Source organism: Acinonyx jubatus, chromosome A3, assembly GCF_027475565.1.
Source record: "Acinonyx jubatus isolate Ajub_Pintada_27869175 chromosome A3, VMU_Ajub_asm_v1.0, whole genome shotgun sequence".
NCBI classification, from domain to species: domain Eukaryota; kingdom Metazoa; phylum Chordata; class Mammalia; order Carnivora; family Felidae; genus Acinonyx; species Acinonyx jubatus.
In genome coordinates this window covers 97,645,209-97,663,212 of record NC_069388.1, presented here as the reverse complement: position 1 = coordinate 97,663,212, position 18,004 = coordinate 97,645,209, and the positions used below count along the sequence as shown (strand labels likewise).

Below are 18,004 nucleotides of genomic sequence, written 5' to 3'. Positions count from 1 at the left end.
GGAAGGTGATATGTCTGTATCCATACCTGGAGAGAACGTGAGAGAAAATGCCACAGCATCTTTAGTGTTGTCAGGAGCCTTGAGCAGGATGGCCAGCTCCAGTTCCACCTGGTGCCAGAGTCCCACCTTCCCCTCTGACCCAGTTCTCTGGGCCCACGGAGAATCTACTGTTTTGTAAAATTCCTTGAGTCTGGATTTTCCCAAAGGGTGTTCTAGTGAAACCTTCTCTTGTGGTACGTGCCTCAGATAAATTTAGGAAGCCTGGCACACTCTCCCTTCAGGAAGAACCACAGCACACATTATCGTGTCAGAGACTCTGAGAAACTTGTACAGACCAACTGGTTGATGTTGTCTAGCCCTCGTTTCTCCCCTTTTTCCACCATAACCTTATTAACATCCTGCCGACCCAGTGAATCCACTAGTCAGCAGACGCCACACTGATGGTTAGAAGATGTCGTGCGTATATCCTGTCCAGTCCTTCATGTGAGTGAAGCCTTCGGTGTCTGTTTGTGTGTCTCTGGCTGCTTCCTGACCTTCCTCCCCAGCTTCTTCACACCTTCATCTTCAGCCATTCTCTGGTCTCTTTACTTCTTGGTGACTCTCATGGGATAGCTCCAGGTTGTCTGTGTCCCTCTTAAGGTACTTCCTCCCAGTGTGACCCACAGGGGACCAACTTGGGCAGGACTGTCCTCCTTTTCTTTGGACACCATCTGGGGATTTGTGTTTCCTTTTTTAGCAGCAGCGTCCATGTCCTTATACGACAAACCCAGAGGTGAGGTCATTATCAACCACGGACAAAAGATATAAGATGGAGGCTAACGATTGCTGTGTCAGTGAACTTAAAAGGGCCTTGTGTTTTCTCCTCTTAGGTCATCTTTGCTTTGAACCAGACCCTCCTGCAGCAGGAGAGCCTTCGAGCAGGCAGCCTTCAGATCCCCTACACGACAGAGGATCTCATCAAACACTATAACTGTGGGGACCTCAGCTCCGTCATCTTCAGCCATGACAGCTCCCAGGTGAGGGCCCTTGTCCTCTGCACAGTTCAGTGTGGATTTAAACATGAGAACAAAGGCATTACCTGCTGACACCTGAATCTTCCATGTACAAAGGATTGAGGTCATAAAGGGCTCTAAAAATAAAATTGGGCAGGTTTAGATGTGGAATGAAATGCTGCCGCTAACAGAGCCATTCTTTATGATACGTGAGAACGGAGGGGGTGTTGATGAGAGTTAATTCCAGGATCCCAGGCAAAGGATGGAGCTAGGGATCCAGGGGCAGACACCTCACGGCCTGGGCAACAGGCAGCATGAAGCCGCCTCCCGAGCAGGGAAGGGATCTGAGTCTGAAAGCCCCTGGCTGACTTAGGAAGCACTTCTGGGAAATGGTGGAACAGAACTCTGGCTGCAGCTTGCAGTGGCTTCTGGGACCACGTGAGCATGATGGGTTTGGATGTGTTCGTGGCCGGACTGGTGCAGCGAGTGACACACGGGACAGGTTTTACCTGTGGGCCATCAAGGGAAAGGAAGCTCAGAGGAATGCAGCCTCCCTATGGCAGGGATATTGGTTATTCTTTTATCAATGAGAGTCCCAGAGGACAAGCCATGACTTCCTCCCCTCCCCTCACCGAGACCACATGGCAGTGGCAATGCCAGCTGAGCTTCTGAGATGGGGCGTGTGTTGTCTCCTCCACCAGGACTACTGTCCTCATGCGGTAGGGGGCTGTGAGTGATGCCGGGGGTCTGTTAGATCTGGGGACCCTAAGGAACCGTGAGTGAATGGCAGAGGTGAAAAAGGAATGGCAGCCTGGGGAGAGGAACAATAGGGATCCAGCGTCAGCCCCACAAGTGTCAGAAGATACAATGAGCTTTCCAGAGAGTCTGGAGCTGGAAGAAGTTAAACAAAGGCAAAGCAAGCAAGAGGAAGGGAAAACAAGAAATACCCGAAGAAAAGTAGTACAGTTGATGGTGATGACAATTCTTGGTGGGTGTGGGGGAAGTGGGGAGATAAGTCAAGATAGATGGGGAAATTAAAATTTGAAATGGCAGAGAAAAGCTAATATGGGTGGGAGGATTTGGGAGTTTTATGGGAAAATGGGAAGGCTGGTAGCAGTCAGGGACAGATGTCTTATGCAACCCTTTCCTGTGGCCCCTTCATACCTGTTCTGCTCACAGGGCCCGCTCATGGTGCGGGGTATTGGGAATGTGCCTGTCATGGTGCCAGGAAGGCCAGGCTGGTCAGGCCCAGGGGTGCGGGTTGTAGGTCATGTTTGGCACTTAGCTGTGGGAGGTCACCCTGCACAGGCTGCTTGCCCGTGGGGAGGGGCTGGTACAAAGGAAGCGCTCTGCTGAAGAGAAGGGACTTGGGGGAAATGGATAGAAGGATCTCACATAAAGGACATGATTTTTAAAAAGATGACAAAGGAGGGGCGCCTGGGTGGCTCAGTCGGTTAAGCGGCTGACTTCGGCTCAGGTCATGATCTCGCGGTCCGTGAGTTCGAGCCCCGCGTTCGAGCCCCGCGTTGGGCTCTGTGCTGACCCCTCAGAGCCTGGAGCCTGTTTTGGATTCTGTGTCTCCCTCTCTCTCTGACCCTCCCCCGTTCATGCTCTGTCTCTCTCGGTCTCAAAAATAAATAAACGTTAAAAAAAAAAAAAGATGACAAAGGAGAAGATGAGGGCTTTGGATTTGAAAATGAAAAAAGTATCATTTCGAGGAAATGGCTAAAGGGGATCTGTTGTCCCTACAGTGGCAATTGATGGCTACGTTACAGGGTAAGGACTTCCGGAAGGCCTTTGAGAGGCTACTGCATGTGGGAGAAGCAGCCAGGGTAGATATTCTGTCTTATATTTGAGTGAAGTAATGGTTAACCTCGTTAAATCCCTAGGTAGAGGAGAGAGCACGCGCCCAGGAGGAGGGAATCCAGAGGGGTGGGGAGGGAACTCGGTGTATCACCTCACCGACAGCCCCTGTTCTTAGCCAAAATACTGCATTTGGCTCACGTGTGCACCAGAACCAGGTGAAATATTTGCCAGGAGGGCAAAGAACATTGGAGAAAGCAAGAGGGAGACTCGGGAAGTGGAGAGATAATTACAATTAAAATTGTATGGCATTTAAAAGACAGGTGAATGGTTATAGACATGCCATGTATTCAGCAGTAAAGTCATCATTATTGATTCTAAAATATGTAATTATGTAAAATTATTTTTGTAGAGAAGGTATGTGTGAATCAGACAAGTGAAAACGATGGACGTGTTAGGCAAAGACACGGTCTCCGTATATAAACACGTGGCAACAGCGCTCTCATTTGAATAGAACAGAAGTCCTGTTTAAAATAGCCCAAGAGTTCTTCCAGTGCACTTCATCGACTATGTTTTCACTCGGGTTACAGAGAATGATATCACAGCTTGAAAAAGTAGTAGGTGGGAGACCCCAAGCGTGGTGGTGCGTGCTCTTTCCCTGCCAGCTTGACCCTCTTGGCTGGGTGATTTGGGGCTCAAATGAAGCAACTTGGTCAGTGACACTGTTGCCCCTGATTTGTTTTTTTCTTTTTCTTTTGGCGGAGGTTCCCAATTTTATTAACGCCACGCTGCCACCGCAGGAGCGCGTCACCGCCCAGGAGATTGACAGCTACTTCCGCCAGGAGCTCATCTACAAGCGGAATGAGAGAATGGGGAAGCGGGTGAAGGCCCTTTTGGAAGAGTTCCCGGACAAAGGCTTTTTCTTTGCCTTTGGAGCTGGTGAGACATAGGTTACCTCTGCTGGGAGGCTGGGCTCCGCTGCTCCTCCCACGAAGGGACCCTGGAGGTGGGCTGCTGGTAGGAGGTGAGATGACTGGCACCTTCTTTGACTTATTTCACTTGCAAAGTGGCTGGCTCCAGCTGATGCCTGAGTATCCAGCACTACTGAACCTTTTCTGGGCGGGCTGGTACCTGTGACATCACCATAGCTCTCTCTCCACGTGGTGTTCAAAACACACTCCCCTGGAAGCTGGGAAGGCCTTTCTCTCTCTTCCCAATTTGGCACTTAATCCCAACGGCTTTCTGGTACCCTTCACTTTTTTTTAACTTCCCCTAAAATTTGTCTTGTCTTCTGTCTCCTCTCTGACCATGAGCCTCCCAGGCTAAGACTTGGCGCTGATATGTCAGCCATTACCAACTGTTAACAGTGTACATGGAAACAGACTGGGAAAATTATTTCCTTTTGTGGACTTTTTGACATAAATTATCTCCTCTTCTTGAGTCATTCTAGCACAGCTTTGCACACTCCAGAATTAAAGACAGAAATGACAACAGGCTTGGGGCACCTGGGTAGTTCAGTGGGTTAAGCATCCGACTCTGAGTTTTGACTCAGGTCATGATCTCACATTCATGAGATGGAGACCCTTGTCGGGCTCTGTGCCGACCGCACAGAGCCTGCTTGGGATTCTCTCTCTCTGCCCCTTGCAACTTGTGTGCATGTGCTCTCTCTCTCTCCCAATAAATAAACATTAAAAAGAAAAGGAAAGGGAAGGGAAGGGAAGGGAAGGGAAGGGAAGGGAAGGGAAGGGAAGGGAAGGGAAGGGAAGGGAAGGGAAGGAACATGCCAGAGACTGAGTAGTGTGCAGAAGGAGCATTTGCTGCCCTTGGCTTCTCCTTTCAATTCCCCACTAGCTTCATAAGTGTGGACAAGTTCCCTCGGTTTTTTTACTGATAAAATGGGGGGTGGGGTTGGAGAAGAGCACTTGCAGAGTGGCAGAGTGAGAGGTCAAGTAGAATCACCCGATCTCAAGATCCTTAGCTTAATTACATCTGCAAAATCTTTTGTTTTCTTTTCTTCCCCCAGATAACATTCACAGGTTTCAGGGATTAGGATGCAGATGTATTTGGGGGACCATTACCACAACATCTGAAAATCAATTAATATAACCCCCCATATTAGTAGAACTCAAGGACAAGCGCCACACGATGCTCTCAACAGACATAGAAAAAGCAAACAATAAAGTGCAACATTCTTTCATGGTGAACATACTCATCAAACGAAGGCTACAAGGGAACTTACTTCATCAGCCTGTTGAAGGGTCACTTTAACATATTAAATGACGAAAGATGAAATGCTTTCCCCCTAGGATGAGGAACAGGACAAAGATGGCTGCTCTCACCACTTCTCTTCAACAGTGTGTGAAGGTTCTAGCCAGGAAAGTTAGGAAAAGGAATAAAAGACATTCACATTGGAAAGGAGGAAGTAAAACTATCTCTTTTCTCAGATGACATGGTCTTGTGTATAGAAAATCCTAGGTAACCGACCAAAAAACTCTTAGAACTAAAAACCCAGGGTACAAGGAGGCAAGATAGAAGATCAGTACACAAAAGTCCGTTGTGTTTCCATACTCTAGCAATGAATAATTTGAAAATGAAACTAAGAAACTAGTTCCGTTTAAAAGCGTAAAAAAATACCTAGTACGAGATGTATCAAGACGTACAACGGAAAACTGAAATCATCAGAGGGAATTAAAGAAGACCTAGATAAATGGAAAGACATATGGTCATGAATTGGAAGGCTTGAACAGTGTTAAAATGACAATATTCTCCCCTGTTGATCTAGACATTCAATGTAACGGTCATCAAAATCTCAGCTGATGAAAATGCTTCAAAATTAGGTAGAGGTGATGGTGGCACAACTTTGGGAATATTCCCCAAATCACTGAATTGTGCACTTGAAAAGGATGAATTTTAGGGGTGCCTGGCTGGCTCAGTCTGCAGAACATGTGACTCTTGATCTCAGGGTTGTGAGTTTGAGCCCATGTTGGGTGGAGAGATCATTAAAAAAAATAATAAGCTTTAAAAAAAGGATGTTTTTATGTTGTAGAAAAAATGAGAGTTTGGGCTCCTACACCTTGTTCACAAATGAACAGTTTCTGCCTTTGGTGCTCGGTCCTCTGTGAGTTGTGTGAGTGGTTTTCCTCTTCTCCAGGTCTCACATTCCATATTTGGGTTGTGCACAGTGCTGTGTGGCCCAGTGCCCATGTCTGGCCTGTCTCAGCAAAGCTGTTAGCTCTGGTTCTGCAGCACCCCGAAAGGGGTTAGGTACCAGAAGCCCCCCGTGGCACCTGGTAGGGGTGATGGTGGCCCTCTGTTAGAACACAGAGCTGGTGCTCGCTTCGGCAGCATATATACTAAGACACCGAGCTGGTGGCTTGGTCCTGGCGGCTGTGTCGGGTCCTCCAGGATGGAAGGTACCAGCCCCTGAGCGTGGGCTTTGGCCTTCCACCCCTGCGAGACTCAGTTGATCTCTCAAAAGCTTCCCTGACGTCCGGTGGCGGGATGGCGGGGCACTGGGTGCAGGGGAAGGGTGGATGCTTTGAGATGACAGTGGCCTACTGTGTGGCACGAGGCTGGGCAGCGGGTTGGCTGGCGGCCAGATGGCAGGTTGATCTGAGCAGCTGGGAGGGCAGGCCCTCCAGATGGCGACTGCTGGACCGATGGCCCAGGTGAGATGTAGCACCTGGGCTCGCCTGATTCTCCGGGCACAGCTCATCATATTGCCGCAGCACTGGGCAGAGGCCTCACAGCTGGGTGCTTTGGGGGCCAGGGGTGCCCTGGACAGTCACCAGTGCCAAGTTCTCTTCCTGGCGCTGCTTTCTCCACCGCAGGAATCCATTTCTCTCTGAAGGCTGTGTTGACCAGAGGGAACCACAGAAATTGCTCCCAACACTTAGCCTTACCGGTTAAAAAATTTTAAAGTCTGTGGTTAGCAAACTTTTAATTGCAAAGCGAAGGTAACCAAAAACTAAAAGCTGCAGAGTTTCTTTAATTTTTTTTTTTAACGTTTATTTATCTTTGAGACAGAGAGAGAGAGAGCATGAACGGGGGAGGGGCAGAGAGAGAGAGAGGGAGACACAGAATCCGAAGCAGGCTCCAGGCTCTGAGCCATCAGCCCAGAGCCCGACGTGGGGCTCAAACTCACGGACCGCGAGATCGTGACCTGAGTTGAAGTCGGACGCTTAACCGACTGAGCCACCCAGGCGCCCCAAAGCTGCAGAGTTTCAAATCAAACAACAACTTTCATTGTGGGGGTCTGGAGAGAAAATTTAGAGATGAGAAATGGAGCTCACCTTTGTGGCAGGAAAAGTCGGTCAAACAGAATAGCTTGGTTCCGTGCTGAGAAAGCACTGGTAATAGGGGCAGTTTGTTCACTTGACAGATACGGTTTTTATTCTGAATTGCTTGAGAGGGTGGACTCTGGAGCCAGACCACTTGGGTTTGAGATGCCATCTGCTTCATCTCTCTGTGCCTCTTGCTCACCTGTAAAATGGAGACAATAATACGCCCACCTTATAGGGCTGTTGGCAGGGGCAGGGAGGGGGCGGGGGCTGTCAAATGATGTGTAAAGCATTGTGCCTGGTAATGCTCAATGACTGTTGGCTACTTTATTTTTGTGATCACGCCCTGCTGTGTGGGCTTGGTAATGGCTGGGGGAGTGAGGGTTGCTGCAGCACTCTGTAGGCTCAGTAGCGCCCCCCCCCCCCCCCCCCCCCGCCGCCCTCACCCCCAGTCCAGGCAACATCTGTGCATGAGTTAATTGCACTTGTGCACCAGGGCTAATCTGGGCCTTGCCAACGTCCCTTTCATCTGAGCCAGTTGCCCCTCAGCAATCTTGGGGTCACAGACTCTACAGTTGAACCCAAGAATGTGGTAGAGCCCAGTACCTTCCGCCAGTCACCGCCCTCGGGCTCGCCAGGCTCTCAGAGGCTGACCCAGGTTCACCCTGCTTTCTAGAGCTGTGGGAACAGGACACGAGGGAGACCCACAGACTGCCCGTTGCCTGGCCAGCAGCTTGGATGTACCTTAATTCGCTGTCCCGGTCTCTGGTTATTGAGTATTGACGTGTCAAGATTGTACAGACCCTGGAGCCAAATGGCCTGGCTTTTAGATTCTGCTATGTGGCTGCTTAGCGTGTGAAGCCCTGGACCTATTTTACCTCAGTTTTCCAATTTAAAGTGCAGGTAAGAACGATACCTCTAAGGTTCTGCTCAAACACAGGATGGAGTGCTGCAATTGAATCGGCCATTTAGGACATTAAAGTGCCATATACTGTCACAGAGAGGGACGTTGTGAGCCTGGATGATCATGTCAGTTCTGAGCATCAAAACCTGAACGGAAAGGAGGTTGATCCCAGGATCTGCTCTTGGCCTTGAACATGTCTAGGATGTCATTATAAGCTTACCTGGCTGATCTTTGTTTTTTATGAAAAGGGAGGAAGTGAAATAACATTCAGATTGAGGTTTCCAGCTATGGTGGCTTCTGCTAGATGCAGGTGTTTCACTGCGCATGTATAATTACGTGTGGGACAGAAGGGGGCTCGGGTCTCAGAGGTGGTTGGATTGTGTAAATGATGAGAATGGTCGGGACTGTTGACACTGCATTGAGACCTGGAAGGTTGGGATTTGGTGTCTAGGCTCTCCCTTCACTGTGTGACTCTGGGCAGCTCACCCCACCCTTCTGATCCTCTGTGTCCTCATCTCTGAAACACTGCTTGTCCCTCCCTGCCTGCCTGGAGGGCAGTTGGGAGGCCTGACTACAGAAGCTCTTAGGAACTCTACTGGGCTGGACAGAAAGGGATGGAGGGCTGGCAGGGTTATTTCTTTGTTCTGGGCTGTGTGTCTGGGGGTATGTTTAGTGGTCACGGGAGCTGCTGTATTTCTGATCATTTTTCTTACTGCAGGTCATTTCATGGGCAACAATACAGTGCTTGATGTCTTGCGGCGCGAAGGCTATGAGGTAGAACACGCCCCCGCTGGACGACCCATCAACAAGTAACCTTCCTGTGCTTCTATCCTGGTTGGGGAGCAGCTAGCAGAGCCGAGACCCCCACGGGGCTGCCCCGGCACCAGGGCGGGCTCTACCCTGAGGGGCTCCAGAGGCCCCCAGCACGGCTATTACCACCTTCCCTGCCTGGCCGCTAAATGGACACTTGGCACCCGGCTCCGCTGGCATCCTGTTGTGGCTGGGGCTGTGTCAGACATGGGTTGGCTGGGCGGGCACTTCGGGCAACAGAGGCCATTCTGGCTTTTTTCCTCAGCGGCCTTGGGGCAGAGAAGGAGAAGGGAAGATTACCCCATGGTCCCGGGGGCTCCAGGAGGGGTCATTGGGCTTAATGCTTAGTGTCTTTCCAGTGGGCATTTGGGAAGTTTCAGGGAGGCAGATGGTGCAATCAGTCATAACACAGGGTCACAGGGGCTAGAAGCGCAGGGCGTGGCTGTGAGACCCTTCTCGGGACAGGAGCAAAGCCCTTTCTCTTTCCCTGGGCTCTTCCTCCCCCCAGGTCTGTTTCTCATTTTGATGGCTCTGTGGACCCCTCCCTCCCCTCCGAACTAGTCAGCTTGGGCCACCGTAACAAAATGCCACAGACTGGGCACTCGAACAGCAGAAATTTATTTTCTTACAGTTCCGGAGGCCAGAAGTCCAAAATCAAGGTGTCGGTAGGTTTGATTTCCCCTGAGGTCTCCCTTCGGCTTGCATGTAGCCTCCCTCTCCCTGTCCCCACATGGCCTTCCTCTGTGTGCACACAATCCTAGTGTCTCTGTGTGTTTAAATTTCCTCTCATAAGGATATTAGTCAGATTGGACCAGGGCCCGCCCTAACGACCTCATTTTATCTTAATAACCTCTTTAAAGGCCCTGCCTATGAATGCAGTCACATTCTGAGGAACTGGCTATGGAGGCTCCAACATAGGAATTCAGACCCTAACACACGCCTTTCCTCGCCCCACTCCCTCCCGACCGCGCTCACCAGCGCCCCCTCCTGGCAGGGATCCTAGCGGTAGTGAGGAGAAGGCCCATCCTTTCTACTGAGGGGTAGAGAGGGGGGTCAGCTGTGGTGTCAGCTTGATGGCTGCCCTTCCCCAGGTGCCCTCTTTCTCTTCAGAAGGCCCACCTTCAGCTCACGTTGTTTCAAGCTAGGGCCTCTCCCCAGCCCCTCACCCCAGAGGGTCCTCCCTAGTGGTCCAGTTTCCACCCGGAAGCCAGGATTCTCCCAGTCTGCCTCCTAGTGGACAATCGTGGGTACGTCCTGGGCTGTCTTACCCCCACCTCTCATGCCCTACGTCCAGTGCGTCAATAATGATGGTTCTTCAAATAGTACTTCTACTCTCTAAAAGCCCTTACCTGAGACTTCTCATTTCTCACCTCCATCACACCTCTAGCTTCCTCTCCTCTTGGGTTTGCTCCTCTCCTTTTTCATGGCTCTCATCCTCTGGTCCATTCTTCGCTCTCTGTGGGACTAAATCTTGCAAGTGCCCCTTCGTCAGAAACCTTCGGTGCTTTCTGACTCTTCTCTTCCAAAGTCCAGTTTCTTCCTGCTGGTGTCTTGGCGCCCAGACCCCAGCACAGGTGTGCTTCCTGCATCAGAAAACCTTCTATCTGGGTCGCTGCCGTCCACCTCCCCCTGACAGCAAAAATCCTGCCCCTCCTTCAGCTCTGCTCACTGCCCAGGTCTTGATCCTTCTCTCTCTCCTGTTCTCCTTCAGCCCTGGAGGGAGAATCCAGCCCTTAGTGGTTCTCTGCCTGTTTCGGGGGGACCATGTTCTTCTGGAAAGCGGGTGCTTTGTCCCTTCTCAGCCCCCGCCCCAGGCTGACTGGGCTGGTATTTGGCACACAGTCCTTGCGGGTGCTGGAGAGGACCCTTCCTGGAGTGTGCGTGTGCATGCGTGTACGCGTGTGGATGCGCACGTATGTGCACAGGCATGTATATGTGTGTACATGCATGCGCGCATGTGTGCACATACATGCATGTGTGCGTGCACGTGTGTTGATGGTTATGCTCAGGCTTCCTACTTCTGTCTCTAACCCTAATACCTGCCTGTGGGAGGAAGTGAGGTCAGGAATCAGTATTTTAAAAATCTCTCTGTGATTCTGGTGCACGGTGAGGGCTGAGAACAGTGCTGACATTCAGCTGGGCTGCTCACATTCCCAGGGGAGGAAAGAACATTTATTGACCGACTGTCAGGTGGCAGCCAGGTTCACACAGACTGTCAGTTAATCCTCAAAGCCAGCCTGTGGGGTGGTTGTATCTTCTCCTTTACTGATGGAGAAACTGAAAGATCACACAGCTAATCAGAGCCAGGGTACAGTTCAGGCTCCTCTGCCCACACAAGCCTTCTCTTTCTGCCCTTTCTTCTTCCACGTTTTACTTCCTGGATCCTTTGTCTTTGTTCGTGCAGCTTCCTCGGCCAGACATTCATCCCCCATCCCCGCCCCTAATTCTATCAGAATCTGTGAGATCCAGCACAAACGCCCCATGTTCTTCTCTGCTCCGGCCCGGGGCCACCCCCTTGCATGATCCCCAGGGGTTTGGTGTGTGCTCTGCAGTAGCTATCCTGGCGTCTGGCACGCAGTATGTGCTCCATTAGGATAGTGTCTATGAGTTTTTAGCGGTGAGCCGTGCTCCAGGGGAGGCCACGAGGGAGCATGAAGTCTGGAATGGAGCTCCGGTTAGGGAGAAGAAGGGGTGAAGGGATAAGGGCCCAGAGTGGGGGAAACGACTGCACTGAAGGTGTTGGCAAGGGCCAGTGCAGTGGCTGTGGAGACACCTGCTTCCTTCTTCCCCTCCTTGGCAGCTGTGTGATAATCCCTGAGGGATGATACGGGGACTTGGATCTTGGGCGGGCTGTGTGGGTGGGGGCAGGAGGCCTTCTAACTGGTGACCTAGCTCACTCTAGGCCTGCCAGCCCCTCGGGTCTTGGGGTGGCCCAGTTAGGTGGACAGTGAGGGGAGGGCTACCGGCAGCCATTACCCTCCTGTATTCAACAGGCTGGAATACACAGGCAAGGCCCTGGCTGTGAAACTGCGCTTCCCTGGGCAGCAAAAAGGAAGGGACAGGGGTCCTGCTGGGCTGATCCCAAGTGTGTTTACCCAGTTCCCCAATCCCACACCTCTTCCCAGGATAACGGATGCTGTATTAGGGTTTTGTGGATTTTTTTTTTCCTGCCACAACAAATTATAAACTCTGCCCTCAAGCACTTATTTTACGGTTCTGTAGATCAGAAGTTTGACACAGGTCTCAATGGGCTGAAATCAAGGCGTTAATGGGGCCGTATTCTCCTCTAGGGCTTCTAGGGGAGAACCTGTTTACTTGTCTTTTCCAGATTTCACCTTTCTTGGTTTGTGACCCCTCCTTCCATCTTCCAAGTGACTGCATTTCCCCGAAGTTCTTCTGTAGTCACATCTCCCACTGGCCACAGAAAGTTTTCGGGCTTTAAGCACCCATGTGATTAGATTGGGTCCACCCAGGTAGCCTGGGGTAATCTCCCATCTCAAGGTCCTATATCACACCCACAAAATCCCTTTTATCAGGAAAGGTAACAAACAATAGTATTCACAGGTTCCAGGGATTAGGACATTGACATTTCTGAGGGTCAGTATTCTGCCCACCACAGCAGAATAATACCAATGAGGATCTGGTGAATGTCCATTTGGCTTCACAGTGGGGTGCTCCAGGGTCCTGGTCAGCCTTGCTGGGCTACATACACTGTCACTCATCCCCAGACAGTGGGACTGGAAGAAAGGGGCATCCACATGGAATGCATCCTGGGTGCTCAGCCCTGTGTGAAGCATGGTGCATGGGTAGTTTTAATCCTCGCAGCAACCAGGTGAGACAGATCAACTTTATAGAAGCAGAAGAGGCTCAGAAAGTATAATTATCTTGTTCTAGTTTCCAGTCCTGGGCTCCTTCCTGGATACCACATGTCCTTCTGTGGGTGTGTGCCCAGGAGACAGGCCATGTCAACCAGGGTGTTTCTTTCTCGTAGACTTCCACAAAGTGAGTAGATTGTGTGAAATGCTGGCAGGGGACTAGCAATCTCTCAAGCACAACAAGGGCCCCATATTGTGGCCAAAATGACCATGGGCTTAGGTTTCATAAGTAACTAGAGGTTTCACTAAACTTTGGGAATTCAGATGGACTGAAACAGGATAACCTAGAACCTCAACCTGGGATGGGATGCTTAGGCTAGCCCAGAAGCTCTGGGGTGAATTAGGCTGTATTCAACAGCTGGGATTTTCTGTACCTGGCAGAGAAGCAGCCACCTCTACTGCCCTAGGTCCCTTAAGCCCATGAGCATTTGTCTGTAGGATCTTTCCCTGGAGGTAATAGTGACACTACTCTATATTCTCCATATTTCCTATGGTGAAAATAAGTTAGCTTCATAAACTGAAAAAAAAAAAATCTTGGTGTATATTATTTGAAAATGGCACTGAATCCTTGTTGGGACCTAGGGCAAGGAAATTTATTTCCCTGGTCCTCAGTTTCCTTAATTTATAAAGTGGGTGTTATGAATCTGCAGGACATCTCAGCTGTGAAGTATGAGAAAGATAAAAATCAGGAGAAGTAAAATTAATTTCTTCTGGATTAACGACCCCCCCCCCCCAGAGTAATTAACTAATTAACTTGGTTCTCAAGCTCTGGCCTCGCCCACCTGCAGTAACTGAGCTGAGATCTTGTGTCTCTTGTGAGTTGAACAGAACCAAAGCTGTGATTTGCCCCCACTGTAAGGATCCACTGCTTGAAGCCATAAGAGCTGAGCCCTAGTGAATTTGAGTCCATGCTCTTTGCAGCAGACTTTTTTGAATGCTTACGGTGTACCAGGGCCTGCTGGGTTATATGGAGGTCAAAGATGACATAGATATAATCTCTGCTGGGGCAGAGGGCCTGGGCATGGGGGCTGCCTGACCATCTGATCCTGAATCCTCTAGGAGGCCACTGGAATCTTAGCCTTAGGTGGAGCACTTTCCCCTCTCTAGGCTCCAGTTTCTTTGTTGGTATAATAAAGAGATTCATCTAAGTGGTGTCACACTTATGTGTCAGGCATCGTGTTGGGCTCTGGACACAGTGATGAATATGGCAGGTCCTGTCCTCCAGGGGCCTTTTCACTGTGACTGTATGTTGCAGGGGTTCCCAGCCTCAGGTTCAGAACAGGGGCCTTTCTTTGCCGCTTGAGGAATTCCCTTCTTTTACCTTTTTTGCCCAACCTGAGTCTTTCCCATGTTCATTTTCTATCTCTTATACCTCCTGCCTTCCTCACACAGGGCCATGAATATTAATTGACATCTCAGTTGTGTCAGATTGTGGGTCAGAATTGAGCCCTGCTTCTGACAGGTGGGCTGTTCATCAAGGCTGAATCAGGGCAGAACGACAGAGTTCTTATATATGCTGGTCTGCTGCACCCACATGTCAAAGATGCACATAACACAGGCACTGCTTCCTTTCCTCAGGTGGATGGGAGCCTCAGGGCCCTGCCTGCCTAAGTCCGGAGACAATAGGATTGACCTCTAGTGGCTGGATTCTTCTCTTACTGCCCCCTCCTCAACCCCAACTAAACTCTTGACAAAAGTCCTGTTGTAGCAAGAAACTGGGTCCTTCTCATGGCTTATTTCCTCACTGGAAGATATTTTTTGGGAGCAGGGTGGAGGGGCGGGAGAGGGGGGAAGGCTAGAGTCACATTTAGTGGAAAACTAGAAGCAAGTTTCAGTTTCTCATCAGTTGTGAAAAACATGTTGCCTTTGGGAAAGATGGTTTATGGTAGGACCTGGGTTAAGGTGGTTAGAAGCCAGCCCTGTGAACACTAGCAGTCATTCATGTGGGGGGTTGGGGCTGCCACAGCCTTTTTCTGAGAAGAGCCCTTACCAGGGTAAAGGAGGGGTTAACATGGTTAAGGGTTACTTCAATTGTTCTAAGTAAATGGCATTTAAACTTTTTTTTTTTTAATGTCACTTTCAATGCTGTAATCTTCAGTGACTTTCTACATAGCTGTGACCCCTTGTTAGGGAAGGGCAGTAATTATATGCAATTAAAAAGAAATCTTCTATTTCCTCCTCAGGGCTGGGGGATTTGGAATGACTACTGCAACAGTATGTGAGGGAAAAATTAAGGCATCAAAGTGATCAATTCTGGAGGTGGCTTGGAGGACGCTCCCTAGCCAGCTTGAACTTTCACATTATCCTCCCCCCCCCCCCCCCCCCCCCCCGTTCTACGTCCCTGAGCCCTGAGAGCTGTGTGACCGTCCTTCAAATCCATCTTCCCTCCACCCCTGTTCACAGGGAGACGAGTAGAAGTCCCTTGTCGGGACCCGCCTCCTCTGCCATCTTTGTTCCGGAAGTGCCTGCCTCAGAAGCGCGGGTACCGGAAGCTGGGTCTGCGGTTCGCTCGCTGTGGCCTCCCCACGTGTCCCTGCCTGGAAGTGCCCACCTGGGAGGCGGAGCGGAGCGGAAGTTTCGGAAGAAACGGAGGCGGCAGCGGCCACAGCGAAAGCAGCGGCTTCGGCAGTTCAGCGATCTGTGGGTCCGACTGGAGGAGAGGTGAGGCGGTGATTTGGGCCGGGTCGGCCGGCCAGGAGCCCATCCCCGGCATCCATCCGCCCCACCCGGAGTCCCGGTGGGGAGCAGCCCAGGAATATCCCTCACCCTGCTTGAGAAAGGGAGGTTCAAGGGTCTGGTGGGGATGAGCAACCCCCTTGTGGACCAGCCTTTGCTGTTGCTTAGAGCCTTGGGCACTGAGATGAACCCAGTAATTAAAGGCAGTTGCTTCAAGCCAGAGTAAGGGCTTTGTTATCTTTGTTTATCTTTGTTAAAGGAGGAATGGGGGTGGTGGTGGTGGGCATGCATGGGTGTGCGTTGATTTGCGAGCCCTTTCTCCACTGCAGCTTCGGGAAGATTTCATAGTTTTGCAGAGCTGGAAGCAACAGGGAACAGGCTTGTTCAGCCCCCACATTTTACAGAGAGCGTGGTGACCACAGAATGCACTCTCGGAAGGTGCTTAGGAGGTGGATCAGAGGTGGATGGAGGAGTCAAAGGTGGTGACTCAGCCTGGTCTGCAGGGCATAAGGCTTCTGGAAGAACTACACCAGAGAGGCCTGGGATCCAGGATCCAGTTCAGTGTAGCACAAATGTATTGAGTTCCTCCTGGGTGCCTGCTGTTGTGTCGGGTGCTGTGGCTTTGAAGTACACCAAATGGGCATTATCTCTCTGCCTTCATGGAGTTTGCATTCTAGGGAGGAAGCCCAATTTTGATATCTGCAAAGGGTGCTATGGAAATGTGCTTGTGTATGTGTTGGAAGTTACTATTTAGGGTTGGGGGAGTAGTCAGGAAAGGCCTCCCTGAGTGAAGGTACCTTTTGGCTGATGCTGAGTAGAAGGCTGACAAAGTGAAGCCCAATGACCAGAACTTTTGAGTCTGGATCAGGAGATTCAGGGATCCAGTACCTGCATAGGTGCTTGATAATAAATGTTGAATAGATAAATAGCTGAGCAAGGAGGGGAAGGAATTCCAAGCAAAGGGAACAGTGTGAAGGCCTGGAGAGAGTGAGCACGTTGAAGAAACCAAGATGAAATAATTATGGTTGGAGCTGGGGGGGGGGGGGGACGGGGATGGGGGGAAGGGGGGGAAGAGTCAAGTGGGGTGGGGTGGGTCCAGACAGGAAATGGAGTGGAGTGACAGAGAGTCTCATGCCTGTGGAAGTGAGGAGCCACTGAAAGGTTCGAAGAAGGCATCCGGTGTGCTCTGGGATTGGCATTTTTTAACGGATGGAAGCTAGCAGCCAAATGGGACCCGGAGAACAGGGATCCTGTTGGTGTCCATGTTCCACATGACCAAGGGTAGCTCTCCAAGCATCCTTCATTGGTGGAGGAATAAATTGACCGGTTCAGTACTTTTTCAGTTTGGGCCATTTCCTTTTAAGGTGGCCTGGAGTTGGCCACTTTACACCAGAGCTGAGCTGAAAGGTCCGGGTGAGCCTGAGATCTTGGGCCCCTCAGCTCATACTGTCTTGACCTGGGATGTCTGCATGGTGTTCACACCGGATGTGAGCTGGGGTAGGGGAGAGAGCCAGAGACCCAGGGAGGACGCCTCATGGCCTGGATGTGCCTCTATGTGTGGTCAGTGAGGAGGGGCCCTGCCTGAGATTGCCCAAAGGCTAATGATAAGCAAATCTGAGTTGGGCCTTCTTACACCTAGAGTTTTAATAATCTTTGAACCAAGAACCATGTAGCCAAGGGAGAGTTGTCTGTTGTGCTGGTCTTAGCACCTGTATTACTTGGTTTTGTTGTAGTGGTAGTATCGAGGGACAGAGACACAGGAAGCCTATTAACATACTAACATCCATTCTCGTCTTTAAAGAAGGGAGATGCAAAGAAGCTGTGTGGGCGTTTGGGGGCCCTGGAGTATCCAGTGGCTCCTGCTGTGCTCTGTGCTCTGAGCTTCTGTGTTTTTCTTTCCCTCCTAGTGCTGAGGTCCCACAGCTCCAGGTCCCTGTTCTGGATAGGCACATCTCTGCCGAGCTGCAGCTCCCTCGCCATGGGCATTCCCGCCACAGCCAGATGGTAGCCAGCAGTGCCTGTCTGTCTCTCTGGACTCCTGTGTTCTGGGTGCTGGTGCTGGCTTTCCAAACAGAGACACCCCTCCTGCAATGACGGGAGGAGCCAGGCCAGGCCCCTGACCCCTTGGACTTGAAGGATGGCTATTCCTGTACTCCACACCCTGTTCTGGCCTTGATAGGCCCAACCCAGGAAAAGAGAGAATAAAAGTTGATTCTTCTCTTTCCAAGGAACGACTCTGGGTTATCCAGCAGTGCTGGGGGTAGGTGTACAGTTTTATAACATAATGACTTGTATGAAAATAATTGTAAATGAATTATATGGAAATAATTAAATGTCTTTTCTTTGTAGATTTTCCCCCACAATGTGTATACGTTATGCAAACAACTCTTGCTCACACCCTCTGAATATTGTCACTGCTTTACCCCTGGGCCCTACTCATACTGGTCCTACCTGCCACTTTGGATCCTGACCTTTTTCTCCTTCCTGCTGCTCCTCTTCCTACTCCTGGTTATGGATTCAGGGGAGTCAGTAGGCCATAGGAGCTTTGTTCTGTTTCCTGCGCTCTGACAAGTGCTTTAATTATGTATGTGAGTGTCTCACCAACATGCTGAAGACTGGATGAATGGTAGGCTTTGTCAGAGGCGTTGTGTAAGAAAGTGGGTT

At 50.5% G+C, this 18,004-nt stretch overlaps 1 protein-coding gene across 13 annotated transcripts in view; it reads left to right on the top strand.

The window, feature by feature from the left end:
* The window catches only part of TRABD2A (TraB domain containing 2A), an 81,271-nt gene extending 63,583 nt beyond the window's left edge, over positions 1-17,688 (top strand). For 7 of the 13 annotated variants that reach the window (XM_027072089.2, XM_027072087.2, XM_053200828.1 and 4 more), the window contains 5 exons: positions 870-1,016; positions 3,560-3,734; positions 8,698-8,788; positions 15,068-15,325; positions 17,248-17,688. In XM_027072089.2, coding sequence (XP_026927890.2) covers positions 870-1,016; positions 3,560-3,734; positions 8,698-8,788; positions 15,068-15,325; positions 17,248-17,434 — 858 coding nt within the window. In that variant the 3' untranslated portion in view covers positions 17,435-17,688. The other 6 variants (XR_008289430.1, XM_027072090.2, XM_053200830.1 and 3 more) reach the window with 6 other exon arrangements.
* Positions 17,689-18,004: the final 316 nt, after the last annotated feature.